Raw genomic sequence first — 21,405 nt, 5'->3', positions numbered from 1 at the left:
TCCAGAAATTGTTTGTGAAATGATATCTATGCTTGTCATGTAAAGTTCTACAGAAAGAGAAAACAGTGTTTCATGATAAAATATTTTTGATTTTTCATATATTGTTTTATATCCCACAAGGCTTCTTGTAATTGATAAACGTGGCTGGTCATTTTTATTGTTAGATTGCTTTCTGTATTTAGATCTCTAAGCTTTGAATTTAATATTTATAATATCTTAGTTCATGACTCAGCTGGTAGGAGCACCTGGTTGACCTATTCTCGGTTGGAGAATTAAACAAGGTCAGATCTGGTTTTTACATGGTTAGGAAAATTTCATGGAAAACCAGATTAATAGACAAAGCTACAGTGTTAAAAAAAATTGTCCCTGAAATCTCCAAGAGTCAATCCTGACTCAAAGGAGAGTTTACTTTTTAATCCTATTGACACTATCAGTGAAAGAGGCTGATATAAATATAATTCGTAGACATGAATGCACAAATAATGTGCTGTAATAGTAAAAAGATTTGTATGTGCGTGTATGCCTATCATTATATGACCACATAAATTATACTAAGACCTACTGATAATCAGCAAGTCTTATTCTGAATTAACCATGTTCGGTATTGCTGTAAGACGTATTTATATTTGATTTTTTGTTACTCTTATTATATGCTATTAATTGGTAGCTATTATTAACATTTCAAAGGAAGGTATTTATGACTTCCAGTATTCTATTCCAGTATCGACATAACAGTAATGACTGGAGTAATGATACACTTTATGGAAACTTCCTGATTCTTTTTACTATAATATTGTAGCATAGCTTGTATGACTGACATTCCCAAAATAAAGTTCTATCCCTTAAATATTTTTCAGATATATTTTTAGACATGGCACCATCATGTAATAAAAGTTGTGGTATCTTTCAGTAAAAGCAATTCTATAGGAACCTTCTCTTTGATTTTATTAATAATAATATTTATTCTCTTCCCAGTGAAAGAATGAATCTTGGTAACCAATGAGATGTAAAATAAATGAATCTCATTCATTAGATTAATGGGAAAGAAAGTTACAGGGTATTTTTGTTTGTTTACTAAAACAGTATTTTTGAGTCAGTTAAAATGGATACTATCCTGAGAAAAAATGAAAATTATGGGATCCAATTTGCCATAGAGCTATCAGAAAAAAGAGCTAATCTTTTTCTTTGCTTTTTTCTCTTTGAGTGATTGATATTTTCCATGGAAATCTATAACTTTTAAATGAAGGCCACCACTAAAGAATAATTAATAGACATCATCACTGAAAATATCTACAGATTTTATTCAGACAAACCCACAGCTTAAGATGTTTAAGAAGTAGCATCTTAAATTATTTTAAAAACAGAGTATTAAATATAAAATACAACAAAAATGTTTTTATAAAACATTTTAATAATGGCTGATTATCGTATGTAAAATAATTCTTTAGCTCTCTATTCTTTGTATGTTTAATAATAGCTTGTTGATTTAGTGTTTTCATGCAGTGTTCATACGTTTTAATTAATATGGTTGGTGAAAGATTATTGCAAAAACAACAGGAAAATGATGTCGAATCCTTCTTTTTACTACTACTAACTGAGTCTTACTTTTGTTAAAAAATTAAAACACTGAAACTCATTAGTGGAACCTGCGTTTGACAGGCTGCCTAGAAAACAGTTTATTTTTTGCTATCTCTGGGTTTTAATTAAGATGTGTTCAATTATAATCTCCTCATACACACACTGCCCCTGCTTGCTATGTCATAGATGGGTGATCAGGGTGCTTTCAGATGGTCCAGCCCATGACTTTGACCTTCTGCGCAGTCCAGTGTTCCCAGGGGAACCGTTCAGCTCATGAGGTCTGATTTCACACTTCCAGGATGCCTCAGCTCTCTTAACAATGACAGGGAGACAAAGCCCTTTAGAACATGCCGCACTGGGACTTGTTTAAATTGGAAACTAGAGAGGAGTCAAGGAACGAGGTTATGGACTACAGAATAGTGCTTTTAATAAAGAGCTCACAGCTCTGGTTCAGCTCAACGAGGGTTACTTCTGTACAATTAATTGAGTCATTTATCTAAACCATCTTAGGTGTCTGATTTCTCACAGAAAGATGCAGATGAGATATGCACAGAATGAATTTTAACACTGACTGCTGTGGGAGTTTTAGTTTGCATTAAACCGTGTATTTGGTGTTTTTTCCCCCCATGGTCTTAATTGTATATGATTTTTTTAAAAAAATTAAAACGGTTATTGGCATTAGGGAAAAAGAAATACAGCTGGAAAGATAGATCCATTTTCAATGCAAGCAAAATTTCTAGAAAATAGTGCTCTTTTGTTAATGTTTAGCAATCATATTCTTATTCATCATGCTATGCTCTTGAGGTTAGCAGCTGCATAATGCATCTCAGACAATCTCCATTCATGCCCCAACTTTAGTCAATAGGTAGCATCATGTTTAGCTGAGTCAGAGGAGTACAATTCTCTAAAGAATGAGAATGTTATGGTCATGTGCATTGGGAGCAAAGGAGGAATGATATATTCTTCTCCCTGCCATTCTCTACTGGCAAATCGCTGGGAGTCTATTGCAGTATACAAAATAAATAGATCTCACACCCTGTGTTTCCAAGGCTTTATTGTAACTCATTGGATCTGAGAAGATTCTTCAGAGGTTTGTCATGGATGCTTGGGTTTTTGTCTCCAGACCTCATCACATGCTTTTTTAGGTCATTCTGCAGCATTCCCAAACTCCTAATAATCCTTTGGATTCAATTTGGTGAGAACAGCTTTACATCTTCTCACTTTCTCTGCCATCCACTCAATGCCGAAAAGGTCGCCATCTATCCAATATTAATATAATAAGATGTTGTGATTGATAGAATGGCCTTAAGGATCACTTTGGAGTGATTGATGGGGTTGATCTTTATTTACTTCTTCTATAGATGTTTTAGATATGTTCTTAGTTTTGTATACTCTAAGCTCCTATATTTGGGGGTGTGGTGGCTCACCTGATTAGAAGGTTGGGTTGACAATCAACAAGCTCACATTCAAAACCTGAGTCCTGCTGTGTGGCAGGGCAAGTTCCTGTCAATCTCTTCAGCTTCTGTTCACCTAGCTCACAGGTCTGCAACCCGCGGCTCCGGAGCCGCATGCGGCTCTTTCAGCCGTCTCCTGCGGCTCCCAGTCCTCTGCTATGTGTACTTCAAAAAAAAAAAAGTGAGACTGAAAAAGTTCAACCAATCAATTCAAATATGCAGGGTAGGTGCATATCTCGCCTTGGCTCCACTCTTCAGTCAAACTCTGTTCTGCGCATGCGCGCATGTACGTGCATGCGCACACATTTTTTACGGCTCCCAGTTTTTCCTTTTGTGAGGGAACCGGTTCCGAGCGGCTCTTTCACTGTTTCAGGTTGCTTACCCCTGACCTAGCTATTTGAAAGTGTGCAAACACGAGTAGTTAAATAGGTACCACTTTGGTGGGCACATTAATGGTGACCTGAAAGGAGCCCCCAACCAGGTGTCCCCCAGGCAACAGTGATGTCATCAGCTAATCCTTTCAACCTGGAAGCACCTCTGTGTTTTGGGAACGAAAGCAGCAGCAGCTTCTATATTCGTATGAGTAGGCAGCATACAAATGTGTACAAAGAAATAAACATTGGTAATTTGGGATCTGATAAATTTTTTAATGCAATCTTTACTCAAAAATGTGCACAGTATGTGAATAAATGAAGTAATTGAATGCAAGCATGCATTTTTAGAAAATATATACAGTTATGAGTCTATATATGAGTCTATACAATGCGGACTGGAAACTCAATGGAATTATGAGTACATGCAAAACTTGACTGATTTACTCATCTCTTCTGATGACATTTGCTTCTACCTCGCTGCTTCAAAACAGCTTATAGGATATTCTCATGTGGACTTTTTTTTTCTTTTGAAGCTCAACATGTTCAAAACCAACTGCTCTTTCCTTTAAAGGTTTTTTTTTCTTGTGCACTTCCCATCTGCTTTGTGTAACAAGTGCAGAGCTTTCCTCTTTGCTTTTTATGTTCAGTCTGTAAATATTCTGTTGCTACTTCCATTTTAATATTGAAAAAAATGAATCCTTTTATCCAGGTGAAAACTCACTGATGTCCTGATAACGTCATACCATCTCTGCTCTTGTTTTATTGCTTAACCTTGGTCATTTTTCACTTTATCCTTATCCACAACTAACAGGTAGTGGGGGAAATCTCTTATTACTCTGGGAATGTAAACTCAATAAATTCCAACACTATTCAGTAACATGAGATGTTTGTCTTCACTACCAAAGTTCTTAAGAGCATTATCCCTTTATCTCTTTGCTTTAGTATTGCAATGATTCCTGATCTTGATCTATTCTCATCAAAAATCATCAAGTTCTTTTTCAGTAATCTATTTTTCTGTCCAGTGTATACCGGTAGATTCTGAAAGATGTTGTATATGGTGTGCCTTATATTAACATGAAACTTTGGTAACATTTGAGTGCTATCAGGGACCAGATCTTATGATTGTATTAAAATAATGCTTTTGCAGCTGCTTTGCTCATTAAGTATTTCTGGGCTCAGTTTAAAATTATACTGTTTATACAAATTTTCATAGTTGGTTAGAAGCATTGCCTGTGTCTACATGTGGATCTCTACATTGTGTCTTCATCTGAATCTATTTCACAAATGATTCTTAAATTTAGAGCTTAGGTAACTATTTTTCGTTAGATAAAAAAAATTCTCTAGAAGGATGAAAGGACAAGAGGCATTCCTTAGCTTAATCAGTTTTTCCCCTTTAAGCTTCCTAGATTTTATGAATTGTTTCTACAACCAGTTACATTTTTTTATCCTTGTGAAAGATTTCCACAGAAATGGTGCTACATATCAAACTATATTTTTAAAGCCTCTGGCTCATCTTTATAATTTTCATTTTCGAACATAAATAAAGTGATAGTGAAATCTGAGAATATCTATATAGTATGACACTTCCTAGAAAGTATGTTTAGAATAGGAATGTCTGTGTATGAATTGTTATGTACCTTGATCAACTAGCTTCCAATCATCTGTGTTGGTATTGAAAATACTTGTGTTATGGGCAAAAATGTTTGGAGGTGGGGAAGAAAAAATAAAGAAAAAAAAAGAAAAAAAGAGCCTTGGTGGAGCAGTGGGCTAATGCCTCCTTAAGTAACACCAGCTGCCTGCAATTAGTGCAGGTTCGCATCCCACCAGGCTCAAGGCTGAGTCGCCTTCCATCCTTCTGAGGTAGGTAAAATGAGGACCCAGATTGTTGGGGGCAATTAAGCTGACTTTGTAATAATGCCGCTTGGGGTGTGTGTGTGAAAGCCCTAATAAGCAGGCATATACATAGAATGAAGGCTACTGCTAAGCTTGTAAGCCGCCCTGAGTCTTCGGAGAAGGGCGGGATATAAATGGAAATAAAAAAAAGAAGGAAAAAGCTAAGGCCATCAGTGCTGCCAATAAAGGGAGGTAAGGAAAGGAAGGCACTGAGAACACTGGAGAAATTAGGATGGGCCAGTTGTTTATCACCCATGTGCTGTGTCTTCAAGCACAGCACATTCAACCAGTATTCCTGCTGCTAATCTTCCTAGGGCCTCACAGATGCTTTCTCTATTGTGTCCTTGGCTTCCATGTCTGTCAGAAGGTGAACAAGGAAGAGGAAGTACTACATGCACAAAAAATCACTGTACTTCTGTCAACCAGAGTGACTTTTATTCTTACGGTGCAAATAAAGTGAATAATTTCTGCTTATATTTCTAAAATACAGTGTTATACATAAAATAATATGCAGGAATATATAGAGCTTCTTGCAATTCTGCAGCAATTCCAATTGGTCATTGCTTTGTTATGTTAATTTCTTTAGGTAGCTGGGCAGTACTTTCCCTTTTTACCCTTAGCTTTGAGAGGAGAAGATAATAATAATAATAATAATAATAATAATAATAATAATAATAATAATAATAATATATATATAATAATAATAATAATATATAATAATAATAATAATAATAATAATAATAATAATAATAATAATAATAATAATAATAATAATAATAATAATAATAAGTTGGAAGGGACCTTGGAGGTCATCTAGTCCAACCCACTGCTCAGGCAGGAAACCCTATACCATTTCAGACAAATGGCTGGCCAGTCTCTTCTTAAAAACCTCCAGTGTTGGAGCATTCACCACTTCTGGAGGCAGGTTGTTCCACTGGTTAATTGTTCTAACTGTCAAGAAGTTTCTCCTTAGTTCTAGGTTGCTTCTCTCCTTGACTAGTTTCCATCAGTTGAAACAAATTGTTGTTGTTAGTTGCGAAGTCGTGTCCGACCCATCGCGACCCTATGGACAATGTTCCTCCAGGCTTTCCTGTCCTCTACCATCTTCTGGAGTCCATTTAAGCTCACGCCTACTGCTTCAGTGACTCCATCCAGCCACCTCATTCTCTGTCGTCCCGTTCTTCTATTGCCCTCAATCTTTCCCAGCATTAGGCTCTTCTCCAGTGAGTCCTTCCTCCTCATTAGGTGGCCAAAGTATTTGAGTTTTAGCTTCAGGATCTGGCCTTCTAAAGAGCAGTCAGGGTTGATCTCCTCTAGGACTGACCGGTTTGATCGCCTTGCAGTCCAAGGGACTCGCAGGAGTCTTCTCCAGCACCAGAGTTCAAAGGCCTCAATTCTTTTGCGCTCAGCCTTTCTTATGGTCCAACTTTCACTGCCATACATTGCAACTGGGAAGACCATAGCCTTGACTATACGCACTTTTGTTGACAGGGTGATGTCTCTGCTTTTTAGTGTGCTGTCTAGATTTGCCATGGCTTTCCTCCCGAGGAGCAAGCGTCTTTTAATTTCTTGACTACAGTCCCCATCTGCAGTGATCTTGGAGCCCAGGAAAATAAAATCTGTCACTACCTCCATTTCTTCCCCATCTATTTGCCAGGAATTGAGAGGGCCGGATGCCATGATCTTGGTTTTCTTAATGTTTAGTTTCAACCCAACTTTTGCACTCTCCTTCTTCACTCGCAACAAGAGACTCTTCAGTTCCTCTTCACTTTCTGCCATTAGAGTGGTATCATCTGCATATCTTAGGTTGTTGATATTTCTTCCAGCAATCTTAATTCCAACTTTTGACTCCTCTAGCCCTGCCTTTCTCATGATGTGCTCTGCATATAAGTTAAATAGGCAAGGCGACAGTATACAGCCTTGCCGGACACCTTTCCCAATTTGGAACCAATCAGTGGTTCCGTGTCCAGTTCTCACTGTTGCTTCTTGGCCCGCATATAGGTTTCTCAAGAGACAAATAAGATGTTCTGGTACTCCCATCTCTTTAAGAACTTGCCACAGTTTGTTATGATCCACACAATCAAAGGCTTTAGCATAGTCAATGAAGCAGAAGTAGATGTTTTTCTGGAACTCTCTAGCTTTCTCCATGATCCAGCGTATGTTGGCTATTTGATCTCTAGTTCCTCTGCCTCTTCGAAATCCTGCCTGTACTTCTGGTAGTTCTCGATCCACATACTGCTGGAGTCTAGCTTGTAGGATTTTAAGCATAACTTTACTAGCATGAGAAATGAGTGCAATGGTGCGATAGTTTGAACATTCTTTGGCACTGCCTTTCTTTGGAATTGGAATGTAAACTGATCTTTTCCAATCCTGTGGCCACTGTTGAGTTTTCCAAATTTGCTGGCAAATTGAGTGTAGCACTTTTACTGCATCGTCTTTTAAGATTTTGAATAGCTCAGCTGGAATACTGTCACCTCCACTAGCTTTGTTGTTGCTCAGCTTTTCTAAGGCCCACTTCACTTCACATTCTAGGATGTCTGGCTCGAGGTCAGTGACCACCTCATTGTGATTATCAGGGGCGTTAAGCTCATTCTTGTATAGTTCTTCTGTGTAATTTTGCCATCTCTTCTTAATCTCTTCTGCCTCTGTTAGGTCCCTGCCATTTTGGTCCTTTATCATGCCCATTTTTGCATTAAACGTTCCCTTCATCTCTCCAATTTTCTTGAAAAGATCTCTGGTCCTCCCTATTCTATTGTTTTCTTCTATTTCTTTGCACTGTTCATTTAAGAAGGCATTCTTATCTCTTCTAGCTATTCTCTGGAATTCTGCATTCAATTGGGCGTATCTTTCTTTTTCTCCCTTGCCTTTTGCTTCCCTCCTTTCCTCAGCTATTTGCAAAGCTTCCTCAGACAGCCATTTTGCTTTCTTGCATTTCTTTTTTTTTGGGATGGTTTTGGTTGCTACCTCTTGTACAATGTTGCGAACCTCTGTCCATAGTTCTTCAGGCACCCTGTCTATCAGATCTAATTCCTTAAATCTATTTGTCACCTCTACTGTATATTCAACGGGGATATGATTTAATTCATACCTGACTGGCCTGGTGCTTTTCCCTACTTTCTTCAGTTTAAGCCTAAACTTTGCAACAAGAAGCTCATGGTCTGAGCCACAGTCAGCTCCTGGTCTTGTTTTTACTGACTGTATAGAGCTTCTCCATCTTTGGCTGCAGAGCATATAGTCAATCTGATTTCTGTGTTGACCGTCTGGTGATGTCCATGTGTAGAGACGTCTCTTGGGTTGTTGGAAAAGAGTGTTTGCTATGACCATCGTATTCTCTTGACAAAATTCTATCAGCCTGTGCCCTGCTTCATTTTGTACTCCAAGGCCAAACTTGCCTGTTATTCCGGTTATCTTTTGGCTTCCTACTTTAGCATTCCAATCCCCCATGATGATAAGGACATCATTTTTTGGTGTTAGTTCTATAAGGTGCTGTAGGGCTTCATAGAACCGGTCAATTTCATCCTCTTCAGCACCGGTGGTTGGGGCATAGACTTGGACTACTGTGATATTGAATGGTTTGCCTTGGATTCGAACTGAGATCATTCTGAAACAAATTACAAATTACCATTTAATGTGGTATATTTGAGGTCCTAAATTTGTGATATGTCATTACAGAATATTTTATTAAAAAATTGTTGCCCAGTGTGCTATATTTTACACTATGATCTATCTTGAGCAACATCACTCTAATAGCGTATTTTAGTGGGAAACATTTGCTACTCCATTTCTCTCTTGCTTTTGTTGCAGTTAATTTTCATTTAATATAATAGCCTTATCACGACATAGATTATTTTGAAGAGTATACTGAGTATTCTTGAGTATACTGAGTATTCTTGAGTCAAAAATCCATTTTGTTATCACATAACTGTAATGTATGAAAATAGTGAATTTTGTCATCACACACTGTCTTGCACTATATCCTGAAATTTCAGTAAGATTCTCTCTGAAATATTAAATTTGGCAATATATTTTAATCTAAATAGCGCTACAAATGTAGGCAAATGTTAAAGTTTATGACATATAGTAATCTATTTAATTTTAAAAATTAAATGGTAGATAAACTGTTATCTATTTTTTCTCCTTAAACTTAAACTTAAATGCTATTATGAGATCTATGTAATATGTGGAAATTCTGTTAATAGAAATCTATTCATTTGTAATTTTCTACGTTTTAGACATCGGAATATATTTAACATGATCAGTGTTTTATATAATAAAAATGCACTATACATCAGGGCTCTGTCGTCTTTAAAATTGGAAGGCAAAATACTGCTAAGGCATGAAAATTGCTGTTTGCAACACTTTTTACAGTATCACATAACTGTATCTCTCATACAGTTCTGTGAAAAGGCATGTTTAATCCCAAACTAATATCCACACTCCATCATCTTTGCCTTTAATCCAGAGTATTCCACTGCAATACTTTTATAATTTACCACACAACATTACTAATAACCAATTTTAAGATTATTTGGTTTTTAGAGTATGAATTGTTAATTACATAGAATGCCAAGATAATTTTAAGTTGCAAATTCATAAATGTCTCTAAAACTTTTTGCAGGTAAAAGTGATCCATTCTGTGTAATTGAATTGAACAACGATAGATTGTTGACCCACACAATATATAAGAACCTTAATCCCGAGTGGAACAAAATCTTCACTTTGTAAGTCTTACCATACTTTTTAAAATTTCATTTACAAGTTTGATTGTGGCTTTCAAAATTATCAGAAATAAATTGCTCTAATTTCTTAAGCACAACAAATAAATGTCTTTGGAATAAATAGTACCCAAGATAGTGAAGTACCTATAAGCAAATGTTTTTTGTGTTTTGGTAATCTATTTTTATTGGTGATCTTCAGTATGTTCCAAAACATTTTAAAACTTAATCTGGCAAAGTAACGAAATGTATTGCTGCTAAGATGCTGGAAGAGATATCTTATACATTGGAAACTTTTAAAAAATGCCTTGCATCATGTAGGAAGTTTGAACTATTTAGGTTAGGAGTAATTAGATCAAGCTTCATAAACTTTGGAATAGCTGAAGAAGGTGGAATTGGAGTTCATCTAAAGTGCAATAAATCAGAAAAATGCTGGCCCCAAAGTAACTGGCAAAGGACCTGAAGGATTTCAGATGTATTTTCCCCATAATACTTGGTGATATCAAAGACTGAATCTGGGAGCTGATAGTAAGTATTATATACTTATTTTTGTTCACTTATTTAGGACTTTAAAATCTAGAATCTAAAAATCATAGGAGCTTGCATCTGGATATCCAAACCAACTCCTGTTTTTAGGGCTTCTGAAGAGCTTCAAAGCCATGGCTGTCCCAGAAAGCATTTGGGAATAGTGAGGATTAAAATGTACTCATTGGGTAGTACTATTAGAGGATATTGTTGCTATTTTAATGTTTTTGTTACTTGATGTAAGTAGCTCAGAGTCATTTTTAATTGAGCAGCAAACAAGCTATAATAAAAACGGAACTAAGTTTCTTTGTATTGCTTTTTTTTGTAAAGAATGGATTTAGGATTATTACAGCACATAGATCATGTTTAGCCCTCTAGAATAACAATTTGTGCACCCCCAATACCCCAACACCCTCTGAAATTCAGTGCATGACTTAGAGCAATTTATCATGAGTTGCTTGGCTAAAGTGGGGAAACAGAAGCTTTTCCTAATCCAACCCTAAACCATCTTCCCCAAAATATCTTTCAAGTGATACTACCAAACACTCTTCTGCAGCCCCTTTAAAGGTCAGGAGGCTAAGAAAGTTTAACACCTAAGACATGCCGATTCCTGTTATAAAGGACAGCCAAAGCTTAGTGATAAATCAGCTGTCAAAGGAGTAGGCTGAATAATTTGCTGAATTGGACATTAGTAACACTGTACTTTCTAACTAGTTATTGTGATTCTTCATTTAATAAAAGTGAGTTAACTATAGGAAGGAATGTAAAAAGGCTTTGTAATACCTGTATTTTAATATAAGAAAACTGATCTATTGGAGATGAATTGGTAGATAAAAAGTTATAGAGAATTGGAGTAGATCTTACAAGTTTACCAATGGAAATATTTGATTTTTTGAATTTGAAGAATGAAGGATCATCTTGTTATTGTAATTTCTCCTAATTATATTACAAGAAAAACAAATCTGTTTCATGTTCTTTACAGTTTAATAATCCCCTGAACTTTTCTGGTTAGGGCTTTATTTTTGTTGTTTCTTCTTGTTCTTGTTTATATTTTATATTTATTAAATTTTTATACCGCCCTTCTCCCGAAGGACTCAGGGCGGTGTACAGGGCAATAAACATTAAAAAACAAAGTAAAAAAGTTAAAAACAATTAAATGATTTATGCCCGATATATACAATAGTTAAAACCATATTAAAACCCAACCCCAAACCCATCAGACCAGGCCGGCTTGCTCAAATAAATAGGTTTTTAGATCCCGCTGGAAGGAGCGAAGGTTGGGGGCAATCCAGAGCTCAACCGGCAAGCGGTTCCACAGGTCTGGCGCGCCCACAGAGAACGCCCTCCCCCTGGGGGCCACCAGTAGACATTCTCTGATCGGAGGCACCCTGAGGAGGCCCTCTCTGTGGGAGCGCACTGGACGGAGGGAAGTTGCTGCCGTAGGTAATCCGGACCCATGCTATGTAGGGCTTTGTAGGTCATTACCAGCACCTTGAATCTCACCCGGAGGGCAACCGGCAGCCAATGCAGCTTGCGGAGCAAAGGTGTAACATGGGAGTATCAGGAGACTCGATTCAAGCCAAAACCCCCAAAAGATTAGTGTAAGAACATTATATGATCGGCTTTCTAGTCCTACAAGTCCAACTTTCATACCAAGCTTTTTTGGGAGAATGGGGGTAGAGTGCTTGCAACTTCAGGTCCTCTGTAACAGTCGTGACTTTATTTCAATCTGTTAATGGATGGATAGCATCAGTCATACCTTTAATTAATTTTGCTTCAGGTTGAGCAATAGTCTGAACATGATGTGAAATGCTACATTGAATATCTGCTTATGATCAGACATGTACTTTCAGGCTTGCAAGATTCTGTTCGTGTAACTTTTCAATAAAGTAAAATATGTTTATCTGGTTATGCTCTGTCTCACAAAGCTTAACCACCTAGATAATGGCAACCTAGCTACAATTGTTCACATATAGTAACCCTTACGTTTGGATTACATGATGCACTCAGTGTGGGGCTGCCCTTACTTATTTAAAAAATCTCATTTGGTGGAAAATGCTGGGAACAAGTTGCTAAGCAAAACACTTGGCCATGTTCATGTTACATGTTGTGAAAACAATTGAATCAGCTGCCTATTAGCTAATAAAGCAAGTTCAGATTGTACTGATGTAGAACTTGGAACCAGTTCAAATTTCAGATTAAGATTATTAGGGGCGAGCATTATGTGTGAAGCAGGAGTGACATTTTACACATTTTCTGTAATATGCCTGCATTCTGAAATGTTCTACCTTAACATTTGTGAAGTGTCTGCCATTACAACTTTTATTTTCCTTTTCATACAAGCCTTCACCACTAATTTCTGATTTGTTCTCCTTTTCCCTATTTTTAGATTGAGCATTATTTTAGTACTACTCTAACATACTTTATATTTTAATTCCATTATAAACCACCTTGAGATTTTTAATAAAATATTAGTTAGACAGATGTATTTATTAATGTATGTGTATTATGTAAACATATACTTTATATTACATAAATATAGTAATATATTAAAATGATTATGTCCTTAATATGTAATTTAATAATTGTAACAACAATTATTTTTTAAAAAATGATATCTATTTGGCTAGTTGGAAAGAACAGGAGAAAAGACTGACAGTTGTACAAGGTCCTGCTCTGTTCAAGTGTGTTTATAAGTGATATAACAGAAAGATTGCTAGATAAGGTTTGTCTTTTTGCTGATGACATAAAGGTGTAGAATAGAGTTGATGTTCCTGGGAGTATTCGTAACATGGAAAACAGTTTGGCATTGCTGCAAGTTTGGTCAAAAATGTAAAAACTGCAGTTCAATGTTTCCAAATGTAAGATCATGCACTTAGGAAAACAGAATCATCTGGCAGGATATAGTATTGGGGGTACAATGTTAGACAGAACAACAGAAGAACAGTATTTGTGTGTGCTTATAGCTGATGACTACAGAACGAGCAAACAGTGTGGCCAGGTAGCTGTGAAGGCAAACAAAAAGGTCCTAATCCCACTATTTAGATCTTTAGTTAGCTGTCCTTTGGAATACTGTGTTCTGAAGACCCCACTTAAAAAAGATATTGGTAAGATTTAACGAGTCCAGAGATGAGCAACAAAAATGGTGCAAGGTCTAAGGGACTAAACATATTAGGAGAGATTGGAGGAAGTGAATTCATACAGCTTGGTGGACAAAAAGGAATGAAACCTTTAAATATATTAAGGATGTGAATAAGGTTCTAGAAGGCAGTATTTTCCATATAAAACAAAAATCAAGAATACGGGCTTAACCTCAAACTAACAGGAGGGAAGTTCAAAAATAATGTTAGAAAGTATTACTTCACAGAATGAGTAGTGGGAGCTTGGAACCAACTTCCAGTAGAGGGAGCTGGTCAATCCTCAGCGACTGAGTTTAAATATGCTTGGGATAAATACATGTCCATCTGCCAACAACATTTTTAAAAATAAAATCTAATAACAAACCAACCAACAAACCAACAAACAAAAAACAAAGTCAAAAGGACTACTAGAGGGGTTTTTTGCCATCGGTTTTTTATATGGCTATGGTCTTCCCAGTTGCAATGTATACCTGTGAAAGTTGGACCATAACAAAGGCTGAGTGCCAAAGAATTGAGGCCTTTGAACTATGGTGCTGGAGAAGACTCCTGCGAGTCCCTTGGACTGCAAGGCGATCAAACCGGTCAGTCCTAGAGGAGATTAACCCTGACTGCTCTTTAGAAGGCCAGATCCTGAAGCTAAAACTCAAATACTTTGGCCACCTAATGAGAAGGAAGGACTCACTGGAGAAGAGCCTAATGCTGGGTAAGATTGAGGGCAAGAGAAGAATGGGATGACAGAGAATGAGGTGGCTGGATGGAGTCACTGAAGCAGTAGGCGTGAGCTTAAGTGGACTCCAGAAGATGGTAGAGGACAGGAAGGCCTGGAGGAACGTTGTCCATGGGGTTGGGATGGGTCAGACACGACTTCACAACTAACAACAACAACAAATGTTTCTTATTTGCTCGATATGTTGGATCCCGATATCTCACTATAAAAAGAGATGGATAGAAGTTTTCGTCCCACCCCTTCTTCCCCATCCTCTAGACCTAAAACAACTAAAATGATTCCCTGTTCTTACAATCCTGTTCAAGATAGAGGGAATGGAAGTTAATGGAAAATTGAATTGAATCTAAAAGTTGTTTAATGTTATTCAGTTTCTCAGTGGTAAATTGGCTCTGCTTTACTTCACAAATACTCATAAATGTTTTCACAAGTTTTATTTCTATTACTCCTAGCATTTATTTTTACAAGTGATTTCCTCTAATATGATTCTTTTTCTTATGTACTATGTTCCAAACTTTTATTTTCAAGATCCTCAAATTCAGTAAATATACATTTCCAGTTTTCCTTTATATGATGAAAGCCTTTTTTTTCCTATACAAGAGGAAAGAAACAGGCTGAGAAGGGCTAGCAGAGGATTAGGGATTTGCCCTATATGTGGAGGCTATGCAGAATGGTCTTTTCTCAAAGCTCCAGCTTTGACATTAAAATTCATTCTGGATAAATGGTGTCTAATTTAAAACTGAAGCAAAAACTTAACTTCCAGCAACCATGAGACCATGATAGTCTTAAAAGAGTGATTATTTAAGTGCCTTCAACTGCCAATTCTTGCAGGAGGTCTAGAAGAACAATGTGATCAATAGTTTCAACATTGCCAAGAGATCTAGGAAGACAAGGATGGTTGTTCTCCCTTCTCTCAAGTCCTGCCACAAGTGATCCAGAACAACCAGTCTGGTTTCCATTACATGGTCCTCTAGTGCTCCCTGAAATTTTAATTCCATTATTTTCTCAACATCCTTTCCAAAAAGGAGAGGTTGGAGTTAGAGGAAAGGCTGTTCGCGATTGCTGGTTCCACAGCCATTTCTCAAAGAGTGAGCAGGCTAGGACTTCTTTCAAAGCTGCTCAGTAGTCCTTTCCCTCAAAGAAGAATTGATGACTGCCAGAGTCCAACTGCCATTTCCCTTTCTAGATGCTTTAGCCAGACAGATGTGCCAAGTAGAAATACTAATATTATAGAAAACTTTCTCTACTAACTTGAGCTTATGAGGCTCAGAAATTTACTAGGTAACATCACAAGTTGATACTTCTATAACTTCAAAAGATTCCATCCATCTGGCTTCCAACTCAGAGCAAATTCAAGTGATTTTATCGATAAAATGCTCAGCCAAACGATCACAACTTACACTAATTGGTTCTTCCGGCCCATCTTTGCCTAATAGGGTCTGGGACACTCTAAACAGTGCAGCTGGCAGACATTCCACAGACACAATAAGGGCAGGGAAGTATGTAATTGCCAAATGTTCAGTATTATGCCTGAGTTGTATTCCTATTTAAATTGGTCTTCTTTTAGCCCTCCTTTTCAGGTTTATACTTTCAAAAATACATGTACTGTTTGATTTTGGGGGGGACTTAGTGGTGCATTTTTGTTGACAACCAATTCAGTGACTTTGCACCTCTTTCTGCCTCACCCTTTTTTAGCAATATTAAAGATATACACTCAGTTCTTGAAGTGACAGTTTATGATGAAGATCGTGATCGGAGTGCAGACTTCCTAGGCAAAGTGGTTATTCCATTATTGTATGTAAGTTGATATTGTTATTGTTATTATTATCATCATTGCCATCGTCATCTGCTCTGAATTTCTTTATGCTCATGGAAACAATCAGTACAGGCTGTCATTTCTCAACCCAGGTCTGTAATAGGAATACTGAAAAAAATTTAACATACTCAATTCACGGCCATGTTGAATCCCATGATAGTTAATTTTTCCTGACAGACTTGGTCCTGGTAATGAACAGGTACTTGTCAGAATTGCCACAGTTGTTTTGGGTTCTCTGTCAGTTTCAGCAGCTGGGGGTCAAAGGTCATGGAGGGAGTGTATTCAGTAGAGACTGTGAGACAGACGGCTGTCATGTCCTTTTCCTGCAGATTCAAAATGGTGAACAGAAAGCCTACGTTTTGAAAAACAAGCAGCTGACAGGGCCAACAAAGGGGGTCATCTATCTTGAAATGGATGTGATTTTTAATGCTGTAAGTCTTAACTTTGGCTTTTTTGTACTGCTAAAGAGTTCGGTTTCATGAAAGCTTTTGTTCCTGATTTGTAGAGAATTTCTGTCATTCCTCATTTTCTCTAAACTTTGATATATGCTGCAGAATACTCTTCCGCCACTGCCTGAGACAGTCACACTTTATCACCTCACTGCTATTGCTGTAATATATACACAAGCATGAGCTTCTGTGCTTCATATTTCTAGCTTATAATCTTGGTCTTGCGATTTTGAAATGCTGTGATAATGGTTCTAAATAATACATGTATAAGTGCCTAAATATCATGATATTCTGATGTTTAGGTGAAAGCCAGCATCCAAACATTAATGCCCAAAGAACAGAAATATATTGAAGAAGAAAACAGACTATCTAAACAGGTAAAGATTTAGAATTGCAATATTATTGTGCAATTTGGGGTGGGGGTTTTTGGGGTGGGGGAAATAAGCATTTAAAGCACTTTTTGATTTATAACAAAAGTTTATCTGGACATGTGAGTGTGTGTGTGTGTGTGTGTGCGCGCACACACACACACACACACACACACACACACACACAGAGGTGCCCCACTCCAAGCAAAAACAGCTTTAGAAAAGTGCCATGAGAACCACAATAAAGTCATCAGTTTTCCCCTGTGTATCGGGTAATCGCACAGGTGGCTGTAAACTTAGTCTACCATACGTTTTGTGGCTAATTTGACCTACAGGAACTCTCATATTATTGTGGATTAGAGAATCTATCAGTCTTTTGTTCTCCTAGTTGTAATACTGTGGTCCTTATTAGACTCTTAAGGCAATAGACTTTTATTTGACTCTTCAAAGACTGACAATTATATTTTTTCTGGTTGTGTGTTTACTTTTACTAGCTGAAATATTTACTTATGAAGAGTGACTATAAAATTTTCATTTTGTTGAAGAATTGGTTAAAATAATATTAAAATCAAATTTATTCTATATTTTTATTATTACAACTATAGTAACTAAATAAGCTCTAAATCAATCTGTTTTTCCAGAACTGATTCATAAACTGACTAGTATTTGTATACTTCTTACTTAAAATATAGAGTTACTTTCAGTAAGGACTTTTTATAAGCAATCATTATTTACATAAGCAATCATTATTTACATAATCATAAAATAAGCAAGTACTCTTTTGTAATACACAAAACTAAATATTTTCAGTACAGTTTTCCCAGATGTTTAGAAATTAGTGGGCACATTTGCAGACAATGGATAGATAATCTTTATCACATAGTTTGAACTTAAAATTTCTCATTAAAGAAATCTTGTTTTAAATAAAAACAGGTACAGTATTATGCTTTAGAATGCAACAAGTTAGCAAGTTCTTTGCAGTGAATTTTATGAATAAATTCAAGGTAATATCTTTCCAAGTACTGGTAAAAAGGTCTTCATAGTTTTAAAAAAGAAATGCATGGTTTTTTGTCCTTTTAATGTTTTGTCATATCTTAAATGGAAAAACAAGTAAAATTGCCTGAGAATTACTGCATATGTCATTTCTTATAGCTAGTATATCATTTTGTTTAAAAAATCTAGATTAATTTAGTAAATCTTTGAACCTCAGTGCTTGGAGCATAGTTACATATTCATAATGAAAGCTTAGTGAGTACAGCAGCATTGTCATTTCTTCTATTGTGCTGCAGAGTAAAATGATACAGCCTTTTATATTTTGCAATTACTGATAAACCTGTGGATACCTATTGACAATTCCTTTTTCATTTTTCAGTAATAGCACTTTTAGTTTATACAGTGTATCCTTTTAAGATAAAGTGTGAAACACAGTCAGAATATATTCACCAGCACAAAAGAAGCTAACACATGCTCTGTGTTTCTTACCTCTAGGTTCTTCTAAGGAACTTTATCCGTGTGAAACATTGTGTCATGGTCATTATAAATGCTGCCTACTTTATAAATGGCTGTTTTGAGTGGGAGTCACCACCAAGAAGTCTGGCTGCTTTTGTGGTATGATATTTTTAATTTATTCAACACATTATTAATCATTTATGGCATGTTTAATGGTAAACAATTATTAATTTTGCACACAAGCTTAACAACTCCCATTTGTCACTAAGGTCAGTAGGAATGGCTAAACAAACCATAGAAGAATTTTCTGAGGTTTATTTAACCCCTTCTACTGGCAGGAGAAGCAAACCAGGAACAGTCAAGTAGGATACATCAGCAGGTTACTTTTTCACAATAAGCCAAAACTGAATGTGCAAACACAGATAATACTTAATAGTCTCACATTTGGAACACACTTTTATCAACTATTCACCAAGTAAGCAATAATATTGGACAAATCAGTAGTTTTAGATTGCACCCTGAATTATTGAGCTCTTAAAAAATGATTTACTTATCATCAGGATTAGGAAGATTAATGCAGTCAGTGGAATCTTTATTATGTCATTCTTGATGAATTAGATTCCTGGTCATCAAAGACAACTTGTGATACGGTTTTGTTGTTTCCTAATCTTAATGTATAATCTGCAGCATTCTTCTGGTAAAAGGTTTTTTGCTGTGTGGGTAGATTTCTACCACTGTTTATACAATAAATGATACTAATGTTGAAGATATTGTATATAAAGGTTGTTTTCTAGATTTCCTATATAGCACTACTATGTTATTAAGTACAAGAAACTGAAATTGTGTTTTGTATGGTGTTCAGACAACTGTTTAACCCAAGAAATTAAAGAGCAGGTAACGTCAGGCTGTCTCAGGGTTGCAATGATGTTTTGTTGGCTTTTCATACCTTCCCTTCCAAAAGCTGAGATAAACCAGTTGCCGGAGGCGCAGTCCTTTCTTCTCCCTCCCTTCTAGCTGACATCAAGGGGAAAGATAGTTCACAGAGGAAGTATGCAGAAGCAGCAAAGTGTTACAATGTAGCGATAGAGGAAAACAGAGCAATAACCCGCAATGCATTTACCCCTCCCCTCCAGGAGTATGGCAGATCCCAGAAGTATAGAAAGAGTAGGCTTAGAATTAAAAGTAGAAAAGGGGCCCCTTAGAATATGGTTTCTGACATCCTGCCGCCCTTAAAAAAAGAGAGATCCACCTGTGGAGACATAGAGACAAATATGCCCTACGCACAGTCACTCATGCGCTCGTGACCTCTCGGATAGACTACTGCAACACTCTCTACATGGGGCTGCCCTTGAATACCACTCGGAGGCTCCAGCTGGTGCAGAATGCAGCCGTGCGAGTTGTTATGGGGGTTTCCCGATACTCCCATGTAACACCTCCGCTCCACAAGCTGCATTGGCTTCCAGTTGTCTTCCAGATGAGATTCAAGGTGCTGGTGATGACCTATAAAGCCCTAAATGGCATGGGTCCGAGTTATTTACGGGAGCACCTTTTGCCGGCGTTAACTTCCCATCGCCCTGTGCGCTCCCACAGAGAGGGCCTCCTCAGGGTGCCGTCGGTCAGGGAATGTTGACCGGCGGCCCCCAGGGGGAGAGCATTCTCTGTGGGCGTGCCTGCCCTCTGGAATCAGCTTCCGGTTGAGCTCTGGATGGCTCCCGACCTTCGCTCGTTTCGCCGCGACCTGAAGTCTTGGCTATTTGAACTTGCCGGCCTGGACTGAGGGACTGGGATTTTAGATCTTAAATTTTAAAAATTTTAAATTTTAGCATGTGTTTATTGTTTAGGGCTATTTGATTTAATTTCATTTTAATTTTTATACATTATGTGTTGTTTATAGTGTTTTAATTGCACTGTACACCGCCCCGAGTCCCTTCGGAGAGGGGCGGTATATAAATCCAAATAAATAAATAAATAAATAAATAAATAGGTTAATCAGATTTGTTCGGGTATTCAATGTGGAATTTTTTAAAGTAATTTAGGGGCTTTAATATGGCATTTGTGGACCCATTCATTTCAGGAGGATGGGAGGTGTTTCTACACCACTAAGTATTGAGTGGAGCCATGGTAGTTCCTGGAGTCTAAAATTTCTTTAATTTTGGAATGTTGTTCCCCTTCTACCATAACGGGAGGAGGGGCGGAGCAACAGCTGGTCTTAATGGTGACTGTTGCTCGTGTTTTAGAAGGCTGCAGTGGAAGATTGGGTGGATTTGCCTGAGGGATTTTGGGAGCTCCAATTCCACTGTTACTGGGTTTATAATTTTGATAATGGGGCATGGTCCTACATATTTGGGTCCAGGTTTTTTATATGATTGTAAGGATTTTAGGTACTTGGTGGATAGGTAAACCATTTCCCCCACAGTAAAAGGTTTTGGCTCAATTCTCTTTTTATCTACTTGAATCTTATATGCTTGCCTAGCCTCCTCCAATGCTTTCCTAACCACTGGCCAAGTGTTCTTTAGTTGTGCAATCCACTCCTTTAACAAAGAGATGGCTGGTTCTGCAGGGGAGAGTTCTGGCATTGGGTTAAAGCTTTGCCCTGTGGCTACTTGGAATGGAGTGTAGCCCGTGCTGGAGTGAACAGCATTGTTGTAAGCAACCTCAGCGAATGGGAGTAGGTCGGTCCAGTTGGTCTGCTGGTAATTAATAAAGTATCTTAAGATATAGTTCTAGTACTGAATTCAACCGTTCAGTCCCACCATTCGTTTGCGGATGATGACTAGATGACAGCCCCTGGGTGGTCCCTAACAGAATCAAAAACTCCTTCCAGGATTCTGATGTGAATTGCACTCCTCTATCTGATATGATGCACTGTGGGGCTCCATGCAATCGATATATGTGCTGAACAAAGAGTTTCACCAGTGTT

General features: G+C 37.3%; 1 protein-coding gene across 1 annotated transcript in view; it reads left to right on the top strand.

Moving 5' to 3' along the window:
• The window catches only part of MCTP1 (multiple C2 and transmembrane domain containing 1), a gene marked incomplete at both ends in the record, with an annotated part of 161,973 nt that overhangs the window by 65,109 nt on the left and 75,459 nt on the right, over positions 1–21,405 (top strand). Inside the window, 5 exons of the mRNA XM_081318857.1 lie at positions 9,918–10,020; positions 16,099–16,201; positions 16,549–16,650; positions 16,971–17,045; positions 18,525–18,644. Coding sequence (XP_081174983.1) covers positions 9,918–10,020; positions 16,099–16,201; positions 16,549–16,650; positions 16,971–17,045; positions 18,525–18,644 — 503 coding nt within the window. The remainder of the gene's footprint in view (positions 1–9,917; positions 10,021–16,098; positions 16,202–16,548; positions 16,651–16,970; positions 17,046–18,524; positions 18,645–21,405) is intronic.

The sequence above is a fragment of the Vipera berus genome (genome assembly GCF_964194415.1).
Source record: "Vipera berus genome assembly, chromosome: 2".
NCBI classification, from domain to species: domain Eukaryota; kingdom Metazoa; phylum Chordata; class Lepidosauria; order Squamata; family Viperidae; genus Vipera; species Vipera berus.
Note: the sequence above shows the minus strand (reverse complement) of the source record. Positions and strands in the feature narration are given on the sequence as shown.